This window comes from Dipteris shenzhenensis, chromosome 18 (assembly GCF_047967505.1).
Source record: "Dipteris shenzhenensis isolate YYH24624 ecotype China chromosome 18, Dip_SZ_1.0, whole genome shotgun sequence".
Lineage (NCBI taxonomy): Eukaryota > Viridiplantae > Streptophyta > Polypodiopsida > Gleicheniales > Dipteridaceae > Dipteris > Dipteris shenzhenensis.
The window spans coordinates 48,617,940-48,639,615 of NC_141613.1; the positions used below are offsets into that span (position 1 = coordinate 48,617,940).

The 21,676-nt window shown below is 43.7% G+C and overlaps 1 protein-coding gene across 1 annotated transcript in view; it reads right to left on the reverse strand.

Annotated features, from left to right (window-relative positions):
- LOC147891345 (uncharacterized) overlaps positions 1 to 21,676 on the reverse strand; it is a 49,618-nt gene that overhangs the window by 16,226 nt on the left and 11,716 nt on the right. Inside the window, exons 6-7 of the mRNA XM_087389948.1 lie at positions 21,603 to 21,668; positions 14,028 to 14,239 (exon numbers count right to left, since the gene is read on the reverse strand). Coding sequence (XP_087246074.1) covers positions 14,028 to 14,239; positions 21,603 to 21,668 — 278 coding nt within the window. The remainder of the gene's footprint in view (positions 1 to 14,027; positions 14,240 to 21,602; positions 21,669 to 21,676) is intronic.

Genomic DNA, 21,676 nt, shown 5'->3' on the forward strand with positions numbered 1-21,676 from the left:
CTTACGTGCTATGTTATGCACTTGGAACATGTGGACTTGTTGACTGGAACATGTGGACTTGTTGACCGGAATAGAGTGGTTTAAAAAATATTCGGATCGGATGGAAAGAACATACACACTCTTTTTTGGATAAGGACACCCAAGTTTGTATTACATGTGATGATATTCTCACTTCTCAGGAACCTATTGTATCTACGATGCACCTTCGGAATATATTAAACACTCCTCATTATGATGTATATCAGTGTGTTTTGATTCTGTTGTTCTCATTTGTTGTTTCAATTAATAACAAAAATTATTTAAGCGCGTTTGAACACCGAGACTTGAGAACGTTGTTAGATGATTTCTCCGCTTTTCTCATTTGTTGTTTCAGAACACCGAGACTTAAGAACGTTGTTAGATGATTTCCGTGATGTATTCCCTGCACAACTACCGGAAGGTTTACCTCTAGAAAGGGCAGTAGATCATCGCATGGATTTAGTACTCGGGGCTCAACCTATTAGTATTCCACCCTATCGGATGAGCCAACTTGAGGAGGACGAGTTAGCTTTACGATTTCAAGATTATCTAAACATGGGTTATATTCACCCAAGTAAATCACCCTAGGGTGCACCTGTCCTTTTAAGAAAGAAGAAAGACGGTTCGTGGAGGATGTGTACAAACGATTAAATAAGGTGACAATTAAGAATAAGTATCCTCTTCCTCGCTCGAATGATGTGATAGACCGATTGGCCGTTAAGTATTTCACTAAGATTGATTTGCGCACGGGTTACCACCAAATCCGTATCTATGCTAAGCACATTGACAGAACCACTTTTCCGGTATTACCTTTTGGGTTAACCAATGCTCCTGCTACCTTCCAGCAAAATATGAACGATTTGTTCCGCGATTGTTTGGGCAAATTCGATGTGGTGTTTTTAGATGACATCTTGGTATGTAGCCGCTCGTTAGAGGACCACATTGGACTCCTCAGGATTGCCTTAATTCTATTAAGACAGCATAAACTATATGCCAAGATGAGTAAATGTGACTTCTTCATGAAGGAGATCCTTTACTTAGGCCACAAGATTTCTTCAGAAGATATTATCATTGATTTAGATCGCATTCAAAAGGTTTTGGAATGGCCCATACCTCATACAGTGAAACAACTTTGTTCTTTCCTAGGATTTACGATCTTTCTAAGAAAGTACGTACATGATTACTCCCAAATCACACTACCCTTGACCAACATGTTGAAAGGTCGTGGACGCGGGTCTAACCAGCTTATATCTTGGGATAAGGAAATGAACCATGCTTTTGAGACCTTGAAACAAAGTGTCAAGGAAGCACCTGATCTTGCACTGCCTGATCCTTCCTCTGCCCGATCCTTCCCGACCTTATGTTTTAGAGACCGATGCGAGTGACTTCGCAATTGAGGCAGCGTTATTCCAAGAGGGCAGACCTGTAGCTTTTCAAAGTAAAAAGCTAGATGACACCCACCGCCTGTACCGTAGGTGGCACAACCATGGAGCTCCAATCCTCGATCTTCTGCCAATAAGAACTAAAATGACTATCAGTTGCACAGAGCCCTCTCAAGGATTGAAATAGGTATGCATAGCATTTACGAACTTGACTCGACTTAAGGCATCCGTCACACTATTCGAGAAACCCTTTCGATAATGTATTTAATCTTGCATTAACTCTACCTATCGATCCTTTCTTCCCCATAATTCCCACCCGTCACACACATACCGTGGAGCTTCAATCCTCAACCTTCTGCCAATAAGAACTAAAATGACTATCAGTTGCACAGAGCCCTCTCAAGGATTGAAATAGGTATGCATAGCATTTATGAACTTGACTCGACTTAAGGCATCCGTCACACTATTCAAGAAACCCTTTTGATAATGTATTTCAAAATCAAAATCTTTCATTAACTCTACCTATCGATCCTTTCTTCCCCATAATTTCGACCCGTCACACACATACTTTATTGACTAATCATTAGTCAATACAAGAAACTTTGAGCCATACAAGTAGTGTCTCCAAACCTTTAGAGCATACACTACTGCATACACTTCTTTTTCTAGTGTGGACCAACGATATTGAGACTGGCTGACTTCTAGTTGGTCCAGAGGCTAGTAGGCCGACCTACTAGTTGGCCCTTTCCTAGCCTCAAAGAGCCCCCCTTGGGCAGCCTATATAAGGGGCTGCTAGGGGGTTCACTATGGCTTGCTGCCCTTCCTTCTCTGGCTTCCTCCAACCCCTAAGGTCAGTGGATGATTAGGAAAGGTTCCTATTCTAGAATGAAAAGATATGTGTCAGATGTTCCAAATCTTCAATCCAATTCTTTGGCAGTGTCATGATGCTCCTAGCGCGGGACATCCAGGCATCCATAGGACTTTGTCTCTTGTGGAACATACCTTTTATTGGCCTAAGATGCGTGCATTTGTTGAAAACTATGTTGTAGGTTGCCGTGTTTGTCAGGTCACTAAGGCAGAACACCTTCGAAGTGCAGGTTTATTACAACCATTGCAAATCCATGGTCATAAATGGGAGAATATTTCCATGGACTTCATTATGGGTTTGCCTACAACGCGCAAGGGTCATGACTCCATTTGGGTCAGAGTTGACTGTCTGACAAAGATGACTAGATTCTTACCTACTAGATCGATCGTATCAGCTATTTAGTTGGCTCACGAGTTTGTGGACCAATTATTTAAGTTATATGGTTTGCCTTCCGACATAGTCAGTGACCAGGACTCTAAGTTTACAAGTCACTTTTGGACACTTGTTTTTGAGAAGTTGGAAACTATTCTAAGTATGAGTTCCTCAGATCATGCACAATCCGATGGCAGTACAAAGAAGGCTACCCAGTTGGTTGAAGATATGCTTCGTGCATATGTTTCTAATAAGAGACAATCTTCATGGAAAGACTATCTCCCCATGATAGAATTTGCTTACAACAGTGCAAAGCATTCAAGTACAGGTTACAATCCTTTTATGCTTATGTACGGATTTCAACCTAAGTCACTAGTTATGGTTGGGTTCAAGGGAATAAACAATGATGCTGCAAGGACATTCTTGCATGACATGCAAGAAATGTTGCAGTTTGCCAAGGAGTCTATTAGAAGTGCCCAGGATCGAGATAGCTTTTATGCTAATAGACATCTTTCACCCAGAAAGTACTCTGACGGAACGATGGCATACTTATGTATTCCCGAGGAATCCAGAAATTATCCGCCAGATACTGTGGTCCATTCAAGATTATTAAAAGAATTGGACCGGTTGCATATAAACCAGAATTGCCTCCTGGTGTTAAAGTACATCCAATTTTTCATGTCAGTAGACTGAAAGAGTTACTGGGTGCTGATGATCAGCTTGTTTTTCCTCAAGAAATAAAAGAAGTTACTGTTTTGACTTTTATTCCACACGAACCTGAGAGTTTTCTTGAATTTCGTGAAAATCACGAACAGAACTATCACGAAATACAAGATGAAGTGGAAGGATTGTGTCGAGGACACAACATGGGAGACATTACCTGACCTCAAGAGGACATTCTCGTTTTTTCTTACAAACTCAAGAGTGAGTTCTTAAAGGAGAGGAAGTATGTCATCTGCACGGATTGGTATATGATGTGTACGGGGGTATAGAAGACTAGCTCAGGTAGCCTAGGGAGGCTTAGGGCTAGGCACGCTTGATTCTCGGGTTGAGAGGTAAGGGTACGAACCACAAAGAGGTCTACACGTTGGGTTCGTGCCAGTAGCCCAGCTCGTGGAGTTCGTGCCAGTAGCCCAGCTCGTGGCTCGGAGGGGACATCTCATGATTTAAGATCATGTCTCGTAGATGTCGCAGTTGGGTAGTGAGCAACCTGCTCAGATCCTCATGTTTCTGGTGTTCTCGTGTTTGCTTCAGGTCAGGAATCTCAAGAGTGCTGGGGTCGTGTCACTAATGCACTCCTGGAAATTAAGGTACTGCTCTCTGCATGATTTTTGTGAGAGAAAGCTGGAATACACTTGCCTCCTGAAGGGCCTGAAAGGGGGAAGAAGGGCAAGAGGGAGAGAGTGAGAGAGAGAGAAGACTCCAATGTGCGGGTGTGAAGTGATGAGCCACACCACAAACTCTTTAGTTTTATTAGGATTAGGTTTTACCCTATGACTGTCTTAAGACAGTCATAGGTGTCCTATCTTTAATTAAGGGTTGGCAATGTGCCTTTACCCCAACAACCTCCCACCTAAAGGCCAATGTGCCTAAAGGGAAGAAAATAATAAAAATTACAGCAATATACAGTTACTGTATACAAGACCATATAATAAGAATGGTCTCATCCTAATCCCATGATGTGGCGGCAATGCTTCCAGTACCTCCCTGATGAAATGATATTTCACTTCTATGTGCTTAGTCTTCTGATGAAAGACCGGATTCTTTGCCAACATGATAGCACTCTGACTATCACAATGCAAAACTGGCATATCTCCTGTAATGCCCAAATCTCCCACCAGCCGAGTAAGCCATATTGCTTCCTTGCAAGCCTCAGTGGCTGCAACATATTCAGCTTCAGTAGTTGACAGTGCAACGCATTTCTGCAACCGAGACACCCATGATATAGCACCTCCTGCAAATGTGAAAATATAACCGGTAGTAGACTTCCGGTTATCTGCATTCCCTGCATAGTCTGAATCTGTAAAACCATGCACCAATGCATCCTGCCTACCATAGCATATGCACAAGTTTTTGGTACCCTTGAGATACCTCAAGACACCTTTCACTGCTTCCCAATGCCGCTTGCCTGGATTTGCCATATACCTGCTGATGACTCCCACCGCAAAAGCAATATCCGGACGAGTGGCAACCATGGCATACATCAAAGATCCAACTGCAGATGCATACGGAACCTTGGCCATTTCAGCCTTATCATCATCTGATCTGGGGCTGTCCTTACTGCTGAGTTTTAAATGTGGAGGTAACGGGGTACTAATAGACTTCCCCCCCTCCATTTTAAAGCGCTGCAGTACTTTGTCAATGTACTCTTTCTGTGACAGAAACAAAAGTCCCTTGGACCTGTCACGAGTAATCCGCATGCCAAGAATATGATTTGCATCACCCAAGTCTTTCATGTCAAAAGACTTATGCAGTTGTTTCTTCAAAGCACTAATCTCATGCTGAGATTTACTGGCAATAAGCATGTCATCCACATATAGGATGAGTAGCATCAAACTGCCATCCTTTGCCCGTTTGGTGTACAAGCAATGATCGGTCTCACACCTATGATACCCTTGGGACTGCATGAAGGCATCAAACTTCTTGTACCATTCTCTTGGCGCCTGCTTGAGTCCATACAAGCTCCTCTTGAGCTTACACACAAGCTGCTCTTTCCCTTTAACAGCATATCCCTCTGGCTGACTCATATAGATCTCATCATGGAGATCTCCGTGAAGAAAGGCTGTCTTCACATCCATCTGACATAAATCCATGTCGTCATGAGCAACAAGAGCTAACACTGCTCTCAAAGTAGTCATCTTGACTACAGGGGAAAAGATCTCATCAAAGTCAATGCCCTTCTCCTGCTTAAATCCTTTGGCAACCAATCTGGCCTTATACCTAGGTAAAGCATTTGAATCCACTTTGACTTTGTAAACCCACTTGCATCGCAAAACCTTTCTGCCTGCAGGTAACTGCACCAAGTCCCATGTATCATTTTGAAGTAGGGAGTCCATTTCTGACTGCATGGCTTTCTCCCACTTCTGTTTCTCTGTTCTTCCCATAGCTTCCTTGAAGCTGGTGGAAGGCTCACCACAATCTGTCAGCATGATAAAATCAGCCACATTATTGGCTCCTGGAACAAACCTGGCAGGAGGCCGTTGTGCACGGGTGCTCCTCCTAACAAAATGTTCCGGATTAGGCTGCTGTCCAGCCTGTTCTTCATGCATGACGGGTGGCTGTACCATCATATCTGGCTGTTCTACAGCCTCATCTGGTGGCATATCCAGTGGTGCATCATTGGCAAAATTATCTAGCTGATTTTCAGCCTGTATACCCTCTTGAACAGGGTTATCTGCAGCAGGCTGCTGCTGCATATAAATGGGCATTCTTTGCTGTCCAACATCATCATAAATAACCCTCCTGTATTCCACAGGTTGCACGGGTTCCTTGTGTACACTATCCTCTTTAAAGATGACATCATTGCTGCGTATAATCTTCCGTTTAACAGGATCCCATAACCTGTACCCCATTTCACCTTCGTCACCATAACCCATAAAGATGCATCTGATAGACTTTGGCTCCAGTTTGGTGCGCAGTTCTTTGCGTACATGAGCAAAGCACTCGCAGCCAAATACACGTAAGTGCTTATATGAAGGTGGCTTGCCAGACCACACCTCCTCTGGCACTTTCAACTCCAAAGCCTTGTTTGGTGACCTGTTAATAATGTGAACTACGGCTTCTGCCCAAAAGCCATGGGGTAATGCAGCATAAGACAACATACATCGAACCTTCTCCTGAATAGTTCGATTCATCCGCTCACTTGCACCATTTTGAGATGCATTATGAGGAGCTGTGAGTTCCTGTTTGATGCCCTTAGCTTGGCAAAACTGCACAAAAGCATGTGACACATACTCACCCCCATTATCGGATCTAAGGCATTTCAGCCTGCGACCTGTCCGATTCTCAACCTGAGCGACAAACTTCTTGAAAGCATCTAAGGCATCGCCCTTATGCGTCAAGAAATAGACCCACACTTTGCGTGTGGCATCATCAATGAAAGTAATAAAATATTTTGCACCCCCTAGTAATTATTGTGGCATCTCACACAAATCAGTGTGCACTAGATCAAGTGGTGCTCTATTCTGGGGAGTTCTCCTCTTATGAGGAGTCACAGAATGCTTGCCAAATATGCAATGATCACAAGTAGGCAAATCTGAAAAAGAAAGAGACGGCAGATAACCCAAACGTGACAGTTCTTGCATTCCTTTAACAGACATGTGTCCCAACCGGCTATGCCACAATGAAACCTTTGGCAGCTCGGTTATGGCAACAACATGATTACCCACACTGGAAACATAAAGAGGGTACAAGGTATCACTCTTAAAACCCTCAGCCACTACAGCCTGGCCATCAGTAATCACCCATTTAGAATCCCCAAATGTGGTGTGGTAACCACTGTCATCCAATAAGCCAGTGCTAATCAGATTTTTCTTGATTTGCGGCACATGGCGGACACCATCAAGCATAAATATGCGTCCATCAGGGAATACTATCTGTATACTGCCAATCCCTGCAATCTGACATGCATAGTTGTTCCCAAGATGAACAATTCCATAAGTACCTGTGTAGGAAGTAAACCACTCCCTATGAGGAGTAACATGAAAAGAAGCACCTGAGTCCAAGAGCCAGGTGTGCATGTCATGGCCATCAATAACCAAAGCATGTGCTATTACAGCAGAAGAGCATAAAACATCATGTATGTCACTGTCACTGTCCTCTGCTGCAACATTCACTGCATCCAAGTCATCTGCCTTGGCCTTGCCTTTGCCTTTGCTTCCATTGCCTGCATCCTTTGTTTCAGCCTTCTTGGCTTTCTGATCCCGTATGAACTTGAAGCACTTAGACTTCACATGTCCCTTCTTGCCACAATAAAAGCATTCAATATCCTTTTTGCCACGGGACTGACTGCGGGATTTGGACTTACTAGCAGATCTCCCCTTCTGCTGAGTTCTGCCTCTTTCCTGTACCTGCAAGGCATTTGAAGACTTGCTGCTCGCATTATTCTTCCTGCTCATCTCCTCCATAAGGAGAGAGCTCTCTACATCAGCATAAATAAGAGTGACATTCGAATTTGACAGGGTGGTCTTGAAAGTGTCCCAACTCTCAGGGAGGGTACACAGCAAGAAAGTAGCCTTGAACTCCTCATCAAGATTCAATCCCTGTGCAATCAGCTGTGTAAAGATGGCATTGAACTCACTCAAGTGTGAGGTCATAGCTGTACCTTCCTTCATGCGAAGATCAACCAGCTTCTTCAACCAATAAACCTTACTGGCTGAGCTCTTTTGGGCATACAATTCTTCTAGCCTTTGCCATAGACCATAAGAGGTCTTTTCAGCCTGAACATTGAACACAAGAGTGTCAGAAATAGTGGGCATGATAGCTGCCCTTGCGGACAAATCAAGCTCTTCCCAGTCATCAGCTGCCATGTCAGATGGCTTGACACCCTTCACCCTTATGGGCTTAGAAATCTTCTTTAATAGAAGTACATTCAAGCACTGTTCTGCCCATAATGCATAATTGTGTGCTCCTTCCAGTTTCTTTATGTTCAGAATTGAAGAATCACTTCCCCCTGATGCCATATCAGATAAGGAAAGTATCTGACTCACTGGAAGTAAAAAAAGACTGAATAAAAATTCTGATTTCTCAGAAAAAAAACCTGCTCTATTAAGAGCCAGGAGCACTCACAATAGTGTTGTTTTTACTGTCAGGAAAATCTGCAGCAAAACAGTAAATGTCCCTGCAAAGACTGTACCTTTTGACACACTGTACCGTGCTCAAAGAGGCATAAAAACAGTAATTTCAGACTGCTGCAGCTGCTCAACAAGTGCTTAACAGTGCATAATCAGCTGACAAGGCACAAACACTGCTGTAAACACTGCTGTACTGACTGTACTGATCACTTCTCCCACCTCAGATGAGGTATTGCACTGAGTTAATATGCATAAACCACTTGGTAAACTCCCAAAAAAAAAAAATGACACTTCAGCCTGTCACAAAACCTGCAACAGAAAATGGGATAAATCCCAAGCAACCACCCTTACACCAAGGGGATAAAATGCATCTGAAGATCTCTGTCGGTAACCAAGTGCTATCAAACAAAATCTGGGCAAAAGCCCCTTGATCTGACACCTGAACCAAGTGAAGAACACCTCAACACTGAGGTAGCATGCAATATGAAAATCTCTCTGACAAAATCAACCAACAGTGTAATGCATATACTGCCCTGTGTAGAAATGACATACACAGATCCCAACGTACAAACACTCAATGAGGAACCTTTTGAGCACTGTCAACGATGGACAGTTAGGGACCGAGTAAACTCGATGCGCCCTGGCCAAGCGTGGCTCAACTGAGGTTCTCTGAGTGTTGCACAAGAAATGTGACCTGCAAGAAAATGTCACCTCCACACTGCGAAAATCGAGGCAAATGTGTGCTCTCTGGCACCACACTACCTCAAGGCATACAAAGCATCAACTGCCAGGCAAAAGCCCTATGATCTACTCACCCAAAAAACTGAGATTCAAGCCCAGTAAAAGCATAAAAGACCTCTGCAGAATCAAGGCATTTCCTTCACGAAAACAGATAACTGTGCAATCAACCACAAACTGTGGTTCTCTTCACCTCAAGCACGAGGTAAATGAAGGTACTTGCTGTACTTTCAAGAAAACACAGTTCTGAAAACTGAAAGATGATCCTGAATCAAGAGGAATGAAGAGCAGAGTGCTCTTTCCCCAAACAACAAAAAAGTACCTGTTGTACTTTCGTACTTGCTGTACCTGTGCAAAAGCCAGATCCAAGGAGAGAAGTTTCCTCTGACACAGATCCCCAAAAAAAAAACCTCCCTGCTGCAAAAAATCGGAAGCAGCTCCCTGCTGAAGGGCCTGTCAGCGTACAGTACGGTAGTTTGTACTGTACGGCACAGGGCCGTCCGTACGGATGTACGGACGTACGGCCAAGCGTACGGATGTACGGCCGTACAGATGTACGGCGCGCGAAGGGAGCCTGCGGCTGCTCCTGCGCGATGCACCGATGCGCTGCTCCCCTGCTAAGTGGCGCGCTGCTGCGCCGCCCTGACCTGCGCAATGCGCCGCCGCCATGGCTGCTCGACGCGCTGCCGCCCTGCGCCCAGATCCGACACGTGCCCACGCTCGTAGCCCGCGCCCGCGATGCGAGTCGTCGCTGCTCAATGCCCGTCCGTACGGATGTACGGACGACGTACGTCCGTACGGCGCTGCTTGCTGCTGCTTTGCTCGCGCGCGCTGCTGAGGGTACTGAGGGCTCAAGGCCCGAGGGGCTAGGGAGTGGAGGAGGGTAGGAGAGGCTGGCTCTGATACCAGTTGAAGGGCCTGAAAGGGGGAAGAAGGGCAAGAGGGAGAGAGTGAGAGAGAGAGAAGACTCCAATGTGCGGATGTGAAGTGATGAGCCACACCACAAACTCTTTAGTTTTATTAGGATTAGGTTTTGCCCTATGACTGTCTTAAGACAGTCATAGGTGTCCTATCTTTAATGAAGGGTTGGCAATGTGCCTTTACCCCAACACCTCCTCTGTTGCTGCTAAGGAGAAAAACTATGTCACCTTTCTAGAATCTGAACTATGTATGTCTCCCTGAGAATTGAGAGAGAGTTGCTGTATCCAAAAAGAGCTGAAAGGTGACTGAAACTGGCGAGCGTATCCCTAAGGGAGAGACTGTACTGGATGCTGCCCGAAGGAATGGGAGCTGTTGAGCACCCCTTTAATAAATGTACGAAATGGGGTGCTACCTAAACGGACCGTGGGATGTCTGGAACCGCTGAGAACACCTTGAATGCTACTGATTGACATTGCAACTGTTGCCTCCCTAAAACTTGACGAAGGGGAACCATGGAGGACACTGTCTGAATATTGTCACTGACTGCCGAGAAATGATCATCCTCCATTCTGCTACTGCAACACCCCCTACATCCTCTGTGAGGGTATTCCCACTCACTAGGCCTGAAACTGGTCCTGGAAGACTCCTGAGACGGCTCTCCTGCTGAGCTTCAAGACCAGTGGGACTGGACTCAGCCCACTAGTCCTGAAAACTCCTGATGAGAAGGTGAAATATGAATGAGCCTGACAACAAATGATGTGGCCAATGGAACTCCACGGGTGGAAGATCCATAGGAACTGAAGGTAGCTAATGAAAAGTCCTAACGGGTGAAAGACCCATCAATACTAGCTGGTGCAACTAGGGTGTCACCTTGGAGGAAGTCCCAAGAGAGCTAACTGTGGGAATTGGACGATCCCTTCGAGTGAGAGGCCCAAGAGGCTCATCTACTGCAACTGCTGATGGGCCTGAATGTCTCCAAGGATGGAAGACCTATCAAGAATGATTGTAAAAACTATATGATCCCTTGATGAAAATGTTGCATCAAGGATGGAAGACCCATCCAAATTAACTGTACATATTGGATGATCCCCTGAAGTGGGAGCCCCAAGAGAAGGCATTGCTGATACTGGGTGATCTGCCTGGGTCGTTGACCCAATTGACTCATCCTCTGTAAATGCTAACTGAGCTAAGATGTCCCAAGAGATAGAACACCACTGAGAACTACGTTAATACCTCCTCAGGCGGTAGACCCAAGAGATGCAACCTCCACCACTGCTGATTGTACTGAGATGGTCCCAGGGATAGAAGAACGCCTGAGCTGGCTGTGGAAATGGCTGCAATAACCTCATGGGTGGAAGAACCTGAGGAGCACATGCAAGTACTCCAGAAACTGATTGGTCTCTTGGATTGGTAGACCCAAGAGAAGCCAATGTCTGAGCTGCTGCAAGGTAGTCCACTGAACTATGTTCTGAGATGGAACTTGTGGATGAAGAATTGACTATGATGGTGACTGCTGAAGAATAGTCCATGAAACTGTGCTCTGAGGTGGAAGATCCCTCAGCGAATGATTAACTTTGCTAGCACTTGACCTGGAACTGCTCGAAAAAGAACCGACGTGCACAAGAAGACGATCCTGCTCCCTAAACGCTTTTCATAAGAGCTGCAAAGCTGGACGGGTCCATGACCAAAGACTGCTAGATCCATCGACTGTTGCGACACTGACTGCCACAGAAAAATTCCCCCCCTTACTTTGCCGCAAGGGGTCAATGCAAGCAAGTGGAGATGGGAGCCAACCCGATGCAGGATGGAGGGAGGGAGGGAGACGTTAATGGAGTATGGTGCTACCACTAGTCCGGGGTAGGTACAAAATACAAAACTAGAAAATATTCCCAACCATGCTTTCTCCTTTGCTGCATTCCCATTACTATGCTTCGCTGCCAGGACTCCCTTTGACCCTTCTTCACATCCTAAGGAACCATCATGCTCTGATACCAATGTAAGACGGGGGACTTACTATTGGGAAAACATACTGAAAAAATGAATGCCAATAAGCAAAGACAGCAGAGATCTTCCTAGCTACTGTACTCTGCCTTATTTATGATATATAAATGCTGGTAAAAATGACCTAACTACTGGTTGTACATGACCACAAAACCTGGCTGCAAACTCCACTATCTGCGACTATGGGAGAATGAGCTATGCTGCTCAAACAGGCCCAAAAATGTCTTCTCTGACTGCTGTCCATGCCATGGCTGTGTGGACCTTTGCCCGAGCTGGTGGTGCAGGCTGGGAAAACTGGAGCAGAAATGGCCAGAACTGAATGTACGCTCAGGGACAAGCAGCCCCTGGAAAAACAGAAAACTAGCTAGCAGTTTGACCAACAGACCAGTTGATCGACGGGCCTGCAGGGACGGTTGACTGACCTGCTTGGTCAGTTCAAGTGACCCGATCCGATCAACCCTTTTGGCCGACCTCTGGACTGCAAATCGGCTGCTGGGATGGCCCCAAATCCCTGAATCCTTGCTGTGTATTGATGACTGTGCAGCTAGGTGTCACTGAAACCTGTGCCCTGCACTCCTAATTGCATACAACGGTGCTGATGTGACAAGCATGTAGAGCTCAAAAATCGGTCCTTTTTTCATTTTGGACCACATGCAAAATCTTCCTGATCAAAAGTTATGGCTATTTGAAAACATTTGCCCTCTAGCAATCAGGCCAAAATTTTATACCAAAAAGAGGCCCTGGTATTCAACCAATATACTCCAGTAAAATAGCCTGAGAAAGGGGACCAGACATCCGCTGCCTGAACGCAGGCAAATTATGTATGTCAATCTCATCCATCTGCATCAATAATAAAAGCCGAATCTCAAACCTGACAGGTTCAGATCAGAGGACTTCTAGCCCAAACTCATCTTCTTAAAACACAACCCCGTGTGCAGTTTCAATTTCATGATAGTCAATCATAAGGTTGAAAACAATAAACTCCATCACGCATAGCAGGGACTAGCTACTATGACATACCCACTGACGTCATCAGCACCCAACAGTGGGTGTAGACCATAGTATAAACATATGCTCTCACACATACAAATCCACACACCCACACATACTTGAGCATCCATTTATATCACTTAAGATATATAGAATTTATCGCCAAAAATTAGTGTAGAAACTGCCTAAACATTGATACAGAAAGAGCCTGGACAGTGGAGCCTAAATGAGCAGAGATTGTTACCATAATGATACTTGGCTCATGCATCAGATCTCCATGGCTGTAAAGTATCATGAAAACGTGCTGAAATTGTGTTCAAACAGATGCAGATATGGCTTCACCAGTTTAAAATCATCAGAGGTGTTAACACGTTTCATGTGATGCGAAATTGTTGACTGTCATACACTGTCATAAAGCAATTCAGATCATAAGGCGATTGTGTTCATTGGATAGTGCTCCGCTCAGGTTTGCAGAAATATAAAACATCTCACAGGTTGATTAATAATGTTATGTAAGACTGCTTATGCACGCGTGAAATACACAGCTTGAGCCACATCAACAACTTTACACTCGTGTTAATCACGATTTGATGCCAAACGTCACGTTTCAGCCCTGAAGCATACAAAGGATGCTTAGGTAGCTCGTCAATTTCAATTTACAAGCAATTTAGTTTCATTCTCTCTCCTCTCCCTTGACATCTGAGCCTTCTTGCACAATTATGCTGCTTTACAGCAGTCTCTTTCAATATGTACATAATAATTACTAAATGCAAGAGACTGAGGCATGACATACAACAATGATGACCAACTCGTCAACATTACATATTTAGAATCCCAGGTTAATACAAAGGCAATTGCAGAGGCAGAGGTCTATGATGCAAAACAGGTCATGAAAATTTGCCTATTCTCTTGCATTATAGGTTGGCAGGAGCATCAAACGCTTACTTGGCAGCATGAGCACGAAATATTGCCAAATCAGTAACTCGAGATTTTCCAAAATCATCCAAATGTGAAGCAAAGAAATCTGCAGCCCCATCTGCAAGAAGCATCTCAATCCCTTCCTTCCCTGGAAGAGCTAAGACCCTGTCTTCCTTTCCTTTTACAATTGCAAATGCTTCATTGAGCTTCTCCAGCTTCAACTGCTCTTGTTTCAATTTCTGGTCAAAAATCAAGATCAAAGCAAACAACTTAATGTTAAAAAGATCAAGGTAAACAAGCAGACAGGTGCTTTGAAACATCAAGTGCTGTGTGTAAGAAAACCATGTTGATTTTTAAACTGAACGACCTACAACCCCTCGAATCTTCAGCTAAAATAGTGAACTTGGTAAGTTTCCACTAGGTCAACAACAAACAACAGCCTATGCTGAAGACCCACACAAAAGGTTACAGCAGAGACAGAGTAGAACATAGCTGGTTTAAAAGTTTATGTTCAAGGCTCAAGACTCAAAGACACATGGGTTGGGGGGAATTGTGCAAATGACATCGACACAGCCCCCATCCATAACCATCTACCCTGTGTTGCCTTGTAAGTCATGGTTTGCTCCAGCCCGTAGCTTCAGCCTTTATGCTCAGCATGCTCACCCTTCGGCCTCACTCGTACAGGCTCTTCACCCCAGCAATCTAAATCTCATGCTCAGCCTCACACAGAATGCTCACAACCTCACTATACAGGCACACAAACTCACAAATTCATGCATGTCCTTACTGCTCTCCGCCAGCATCTCCTTTTGGCTACCAATGACAAACAGCACTCCTCTCCTTCTTCCAAAACCTGATTCTCCACTTTTTCCCATTTCTCACTTACCTAACACCTTTCCAGACTTTTTGGATTTCAAACCACACTCTCGAGTCTCGTTGCTCTGTCTCAAATCTTAAGTTCCCATTCTCCTCTAATCTCTGCGACAAAACAACCTCCTAATTGAAGCCATAAATGGGTGATTCCATTTTCAATGTAGATGGACAACGTGTGCAGGCTTGTCCTATGTGATCCCATCTGTCAATTGGAAGGTGATCCTAACGAAGTACTTATAATGAGAAATGGACAAAGAGATGCAGTTTCCCAGAGCTTCACCCATTCAGGATCAATGTGGGATCTTTAAGCAGTGCACCCTCCAATGCCATTACATCTACTTCAAGACATCTTGTTGATGTCTCTCTTATTTGTACAAGATGATGCAACACATACACGCTGCTTTATAGAAGCGTGCAAAGACGTGTGTTTGGGATTAACTTCAATTTTGTCGTAATTTTTCCATGTTTCTACTTTCAAGTTTGCAGACTTTACTACAGAATGCTTCATTTTTACTGTTCTTGTCACAGATGCAACAAATCTTGGACATTTGTGAGACCAATGAACCTGGTTTTGAAGACCTATGTATCCAGTGACACGCCAGGTTGCATCCTTTGAGAAATTATACCTAGATGAATCCAGGACCATTCCCAAACACATCCTCATAAGGTTGAAAACCATAGGGACTAGCTACTATGACATCCCCACTGATGTCATCAGCGCCCAATAGTGAGTGTAGACCATGTATACCTTTGTAAGATATATCCAATCATAAAAATTTAGAATTTTTGGTGTTCTAAAGTCCAATAAACTACACAGAAAATAAAAGAGAAAGCGAAAGAGAAGAAAAAAGTTTCTGAAAAACAAAAGGAAGACATACTTAGCAAGCAAAGCAACACTTATGTCGTCATCAATGCCCAAGCATAAGCAGCTATACTAGGTTTCTAAAGACCTGTGGAGTTTAGCCCAGTGGGTGTAGACCATAGTATAAAAATATGCTCTCACACATACAAATCCACACACCCACACATACTTGAGCATCCATCTCTTTGAGAAATTACCAGGTAACATTCAACTGTGAAATCCACATACTGAATAATTTTCGCAATCAGCTAATATTCTTATAATACTTGTCATCCCAAAAGATGCTTAGTTTCAAGAACTCCAATAAGCAGTTGCACCAAGTTTCGCCACCCCTTCAGCGTTTTGTAGCATTGCATTGAGAACCTTCTGGAGACTGTACAACAGGTGCGCACTAGAGCACAAATTATTTATCCATGACACAATGCGAGAGGCTTCGCACTATAGCACAAATGATTTATTCATGACGCAATGCGAGAGGCTTCTATTGGTGGATACAAACCCTAGGCAGGTAGATCGCATGTATGCTAGCCAAAAACTAGTGAAGATGCCCATAAATGTGATATTAAATATGAAGACCAAGGAGGCTGAAGTTTATGTAATTCTGTATGAGGAGTTCCTGTTGAAGAACAGGTCCCATGGTCATAGACACACACAGATACACTTGTGATAGCTTCTGCATTAGATGCCCCAAATGCAGTGGTTGGTCCAGACCAAAGAGGCTGAAGTTTATGTAATTTTGTATGAGGAGTCCCAGTTGAAGAACAGGTCACATGGTCACAGACGTACAGAAATACACTTGTGATAGCTTCTACATCAGATGTAGCATGTGCCCCAAATGTAGTGGCCGGACTAGATTTAGGTTTCAAAATGTAAATTTCAAACCATTAATTTGTAGACTAACTTTCCAAAAAAAAACGTCCACCCAAAGCAATGGTGCGTTATTCTTCATATCACAATGTCAAGCCCAGTACGCCATGGCATTTTTGGACACTCCTTTGACAAGATGGTCATTCAATTTTCCATTGTTTTCCATCTTAAGATCATAAAAGTTAAGCTTCAAGAATCATATGGAATTAGTCATTTTGTTTCCAAAGACGCCTTCTAAGTTGCTCCAAATTTGGTTGGCAATCAATTTGATGTTGACATGATGTATGAGTGAATCTTCAAGTCCAAGGCTGATGATGGCAACTACTCATTGATTGCCTTGCTTCCAAGTTTTTGTCATGTGCATGAATGTGCATAAACCGTATTGTGTGCTCTAGTCACACAAGGCTAGCTCAGCAAGCCTTAGGAGGCTTAGGGCTAGGCAGGCGATTCTCGGGTTGAAGTTGCAAGGGCACTGATGAATTACAGTTTCTTGCTAGGATCAAGACTATACAAGAAAGGAAGCAATGGGAGCGAGTCAGGTTCCTCATTGTTGGACTGCCCTTGGATCATGTGCGGACGCGTATCGCCATCTAGCGTAGCCCAAGATCCAATAGTTGTTTCAAGGCCCCTAAGCCCCTCGTAGTGGTATGGGACGCCACGTTGGTTGGGCATTGGGTTGATGATGCACTAGCAGCTCAACTCTTGGCTCGGAGGGACATCCCATACTCATGAGTCCTTCACTCGCAGACGTCATGGTTGGGTGGTCAGCAACACCTGCCCTATTCTAGGTGTTTCTATGATTGTTACTTTTTATTTGTTTGCAAGTCCGGATTTCAGGCCTTGTCAATTGGTATCAAAGCAACGCCTAATAGACGAATTTCTGTAAATGAAGTTGCTGGTCAGGATTTTCTCTAGGTATGTACAAATTCGTAAATTTGCAAATCTCCTATACATGCATATAATTCGTCTCAGATTTAGAGGGAAATTCGTTTTTGAGAAAGGAAGGTAGATTTAGTGCAAGATTATCCTGATTGTAGGAGAGGATGAGCGAGAGAATGTGGGGTAAGTGATGCATAAGCTTGGAATTTTCGGGAAATTCAATTTAGGGCTGCACGAAAGAAGTCGGCCTTTGCCCTAGAGAGTCAATTTTCAGATTTTGGAAGGAAAACAAGTGGAGAGGGCAGATCTAGGGTTAGGCACCTATTTTCCAGGCTAGGAGCTACCCCAGATTTCGTAGATCTGCTAAGTTAGCCAAGGTTAGGCTACACTAGTGAAGAAACCCCAGGAAAAGCAAGAAAGTGCCAGATTTGGCAAAGTCAGGCTAAGAAAAGCAAAAATGGACTTGTTTGGGGCCGCAAAGTTCAGCAGGTAGTAACTTGGCGACTGCTAGAATATCAAAATCGGCTGTACTAGAGCAAAACGGCAATGTCGAGGGCAGGGCAGGCTGTAAAACTGCAAAAGCTGATCGGAAAACAGCTAGGTGACTGACTTTAGAGCACGCAGCTCTACTAGCCCGAAAATCTGATTCAGATTCAGGCTCCTGATTTGCACAAGAACTAGTCGACTTGTATCCCAGGCAAATTTCCAGCTTCGAAACAGAGTTTCACTCCTCCAAAAAGGACAATTTCAGCCTTCCCTCTGCCAGAACCCTTCAGCATTAGATGATTTGCAGACACTTGCTATGGCTGATCTTCAAGGTATGGATCGAGGTGTGGACTTGACAAGGGGTGATGATCAAGGAATATATGACAATTTGGTCATCAAGGTTGCTTTCCACAATTTTTTGAAGGATATGGATGCAAGATTTGAAGGGGCTGCTTTGAATCATCACCAATTGGTTCAACAAATCCAAGCACCTAAGTCTTTAGTCACGATGATGATGAATACTGTCCAAGCTCTCACTCATGTTGAAGCTATAGCTTCTGTGCCGAATATTACTCCAGACCCTTATCCTGGAGACCAAAAAGCCAGAACCAAGGAGTTTGTGGACACGTAGCTACATAAGTGGCAGATGCACTGCCAGTTTCACCCCTACTCTGATGGCGATAAAATTCAGCTTGCAGTAAGTTATCTGTCAGGTAAGGCCCTTCTTTGGTGGGAAGAACTGCTGCCACAACCCAAAAATTGAACTGAATTTGAGAAACCTTCAGATGAGATCATGAAGGAGGAGGAAGACTATGATATTGTGGACAAGTTTAAGACTCTCGATATAGCTAAACAAAATCTTACTTTGCCACATGGATCCTGCCACTTTGTTAGGATTCAAGCCATCAATGAGATAGCACAATTTCATGAATCGAAGATGCATATCATATCTCAAGAAATATGTATTAAAGGCTTATGTATTGCAGTTAATGGTCATAAGAGGATAAAACTTTCATAATTCTTAGGCTAGCAGTGCACGAACAAAAAGAAAGTACACTATTACGAATACATAAAGACAATTTTTTGAAACATTTATGAGACCAAATATACGTCTAAGTTGAAAAAGGATTGTACAACAGTTTGTGAGTGTCACCATTTGGGACTTCTCCTAAGAAAATAAAGGAATAATTCTTAAACAGGAACCAAAGAAAGTTAGAGTGGTTAACCAAGAATAAGTATTATTGTTTTACTTTTGCATTGCATTAGTAAAAGAGAACTGTGGGGACACCCACAAGGGACTAGAAATAGGCCAAGAACTAGAATGCATGCATTAGGCTAACCTTTAACAGGTTAAAGTGTTGGATTTTGGATGTGTAGGTCCAAGAAGGATGCAAAACAGCCTCAAAAGCCAAGTGAAAGCACCATAAAGCGGGATCTAAGAGACAAAAAGCACCAAGAGGAGGTGGCGCCCACATATGGAGGGCCCCTAGATGCAGAGCATGTTTTTGAAAGGAATCCAGTCAAAGTCACTCCTTTGATTGGAAAGCTCAGAATTCATGTACAAGATTATGTGGACCACGAGGTGTTTTATGTTTCACCCCTCAAGCATTATGATGCTATCTTGGGTATGCCATGGTTCCACAGAAAAGAGGTGCACATTGATATCAAAGCAAGAACCCTCAGTTTCAAGCACCGGGATAAGGAGCACAAGATTTTGGCCAAAGGAAGAGGCGAGACAATTCCAGTTGTATCCAATAATTCCATTTCTAAAGTAATAAAATCTGCAATTTCTGCATATATGGTTTTTGTCAAAGAAAGAGAGGATGAACCTCAAGTGGAGGTAAGTCCTGTGGATAAAGAAAAATTTCAGTTTCTAGAAACTTTCAAAGATTGCTTTTCAAATTCTCTTCTAGGAGAGCTTCCGCCAAGAACCATGATCATAGAACTCCTTCTAGGCAGTTCGCCTCCAACCGCCCACCTTATCAAGTGAGCACAGCTCAAACAAAGGAAATCATGGCTAAGGTACAAGATTTGCTCTCTAAAGGACTTATTAGGCCCAGTTCCTCGCCCTTCTATTCTCTTGTACTCTTGGTCCAGAAGACGGATGGCTCCTACCGTATGTGTGTAGATTACAGAACTCTTAACAAGATGACACTCAAGAACAGATTTCCAATCCCACGCATAGATGATATTTTGGAGGGGCCACGATTTTCAGCGCCGCATTGACTTGAAGAGTGGGTACCACCATATAAGGATTCATCCTCAAGATGTGCATAAGACAGCTTTCCGGACCACTTTTGGGCTTTATGAGTTTTTGGTGATGCCCTTTGGGGTAACCAATAAGAAAGACTATAAAAGCAGATCATATGGCCAGGTTGTTTTTGGCACACATTTTCACACATCATGGTATGCCCAAGTCAATTGTCACTGATCGAGACCCCAAGATGACTATTTTATTCTAGCAAGCATTATTTGATCATATGGGAACAAAGTTGGATTTCTCATCTTCATTTCACCCTCAATCAGACGGACAGAGTGAGATTGCCAATTCCACAATATTAGACCTTCTCAAGTGTTATGTACTCGAGCAAAAGGCTGAAGCTCCATTCGAAGTCATTTATGGAAAGGTGGCCTTGCCAACCATCCTCAAAACAAAGGACGAGATATTCGCAGCCGACCAATATGTTCGAGATTTGGACACAGCTTTTTCCCAAGTCCGGACAGCCATTAAAAGATCTCAATAGAAGCAAAAGAAGGCTGAGGATAAACATCGGAGAGAGATGAATCTCCAAGAAGGAGACTCGGTATTGTTAAAGTTTGAGAAAGCACGACTCAGAAAGATGAAAGGAAAAGAAAGGGTATACCCAAAGTTATCTCCCACATATTATGGGCCTTTCCAGGTTAGTGAGCCCATAAATGAAGTCGCCTTTCGACTTGAGTTGCCCGAGACTTGATAGATTCACAAGGCCTATTTCTATTGCAATAACCCTGAGGGTCCAACCTGGGCCCTAGTGTGGTGTCTTGTATTCTCTCTCTCCCAAACCCCTCTTCCTATTGCAGTAATTCACTTCTACTCCTCCCACGCTGAGTCACGATTCATTCCAGCATCATATCTTCGACTTTCTGATGTGTACAAGTGCCCGGAAAGAGCGCAGCAGCGATCCAGTTTCCAGCCCTACCTGGTGCCCAGAGATGCTGCGAATTGACTCCAAAGCACCCAGACCTGCTGCGAATTGATTCCAAGGAGCCTAGCACTGCTGCGATTTGGTCGAACAGTGCCCAAGATCGTCTACAAGCTATTCCAGGGAGTAGAGCCATATTGTGATTTGTACCCGAAGCTGTTTTGTGTGTTGCCAACTGCTCAAAAGTGTCATAATAGCAGTGATTCTATTGCTAAAGTATTTTCAAGTATCTTAAGGTTTGGTTTCAGTGAGCACTCACCTTGAAATGCCTTTAGATTTTCATGCATACATACAACTTTTCCCCCCAGAAAAGATAAAACATAGCTATTATTTGAATGTTAAGCTCAATGATTTCATACATACACCTCGCCATTGTAATGAGCTTATTTTTCAGTCATCTTATCACCTACTGTCAGCCAAGGCATAATGAAACACTATACAATCAGCTCTTACATCATCTAATTCTTGCTGCTGCCGCGTAGAGAGAGCATTTGAAAGTTCCTCTTTGACATCCTCTATCTGCTTTG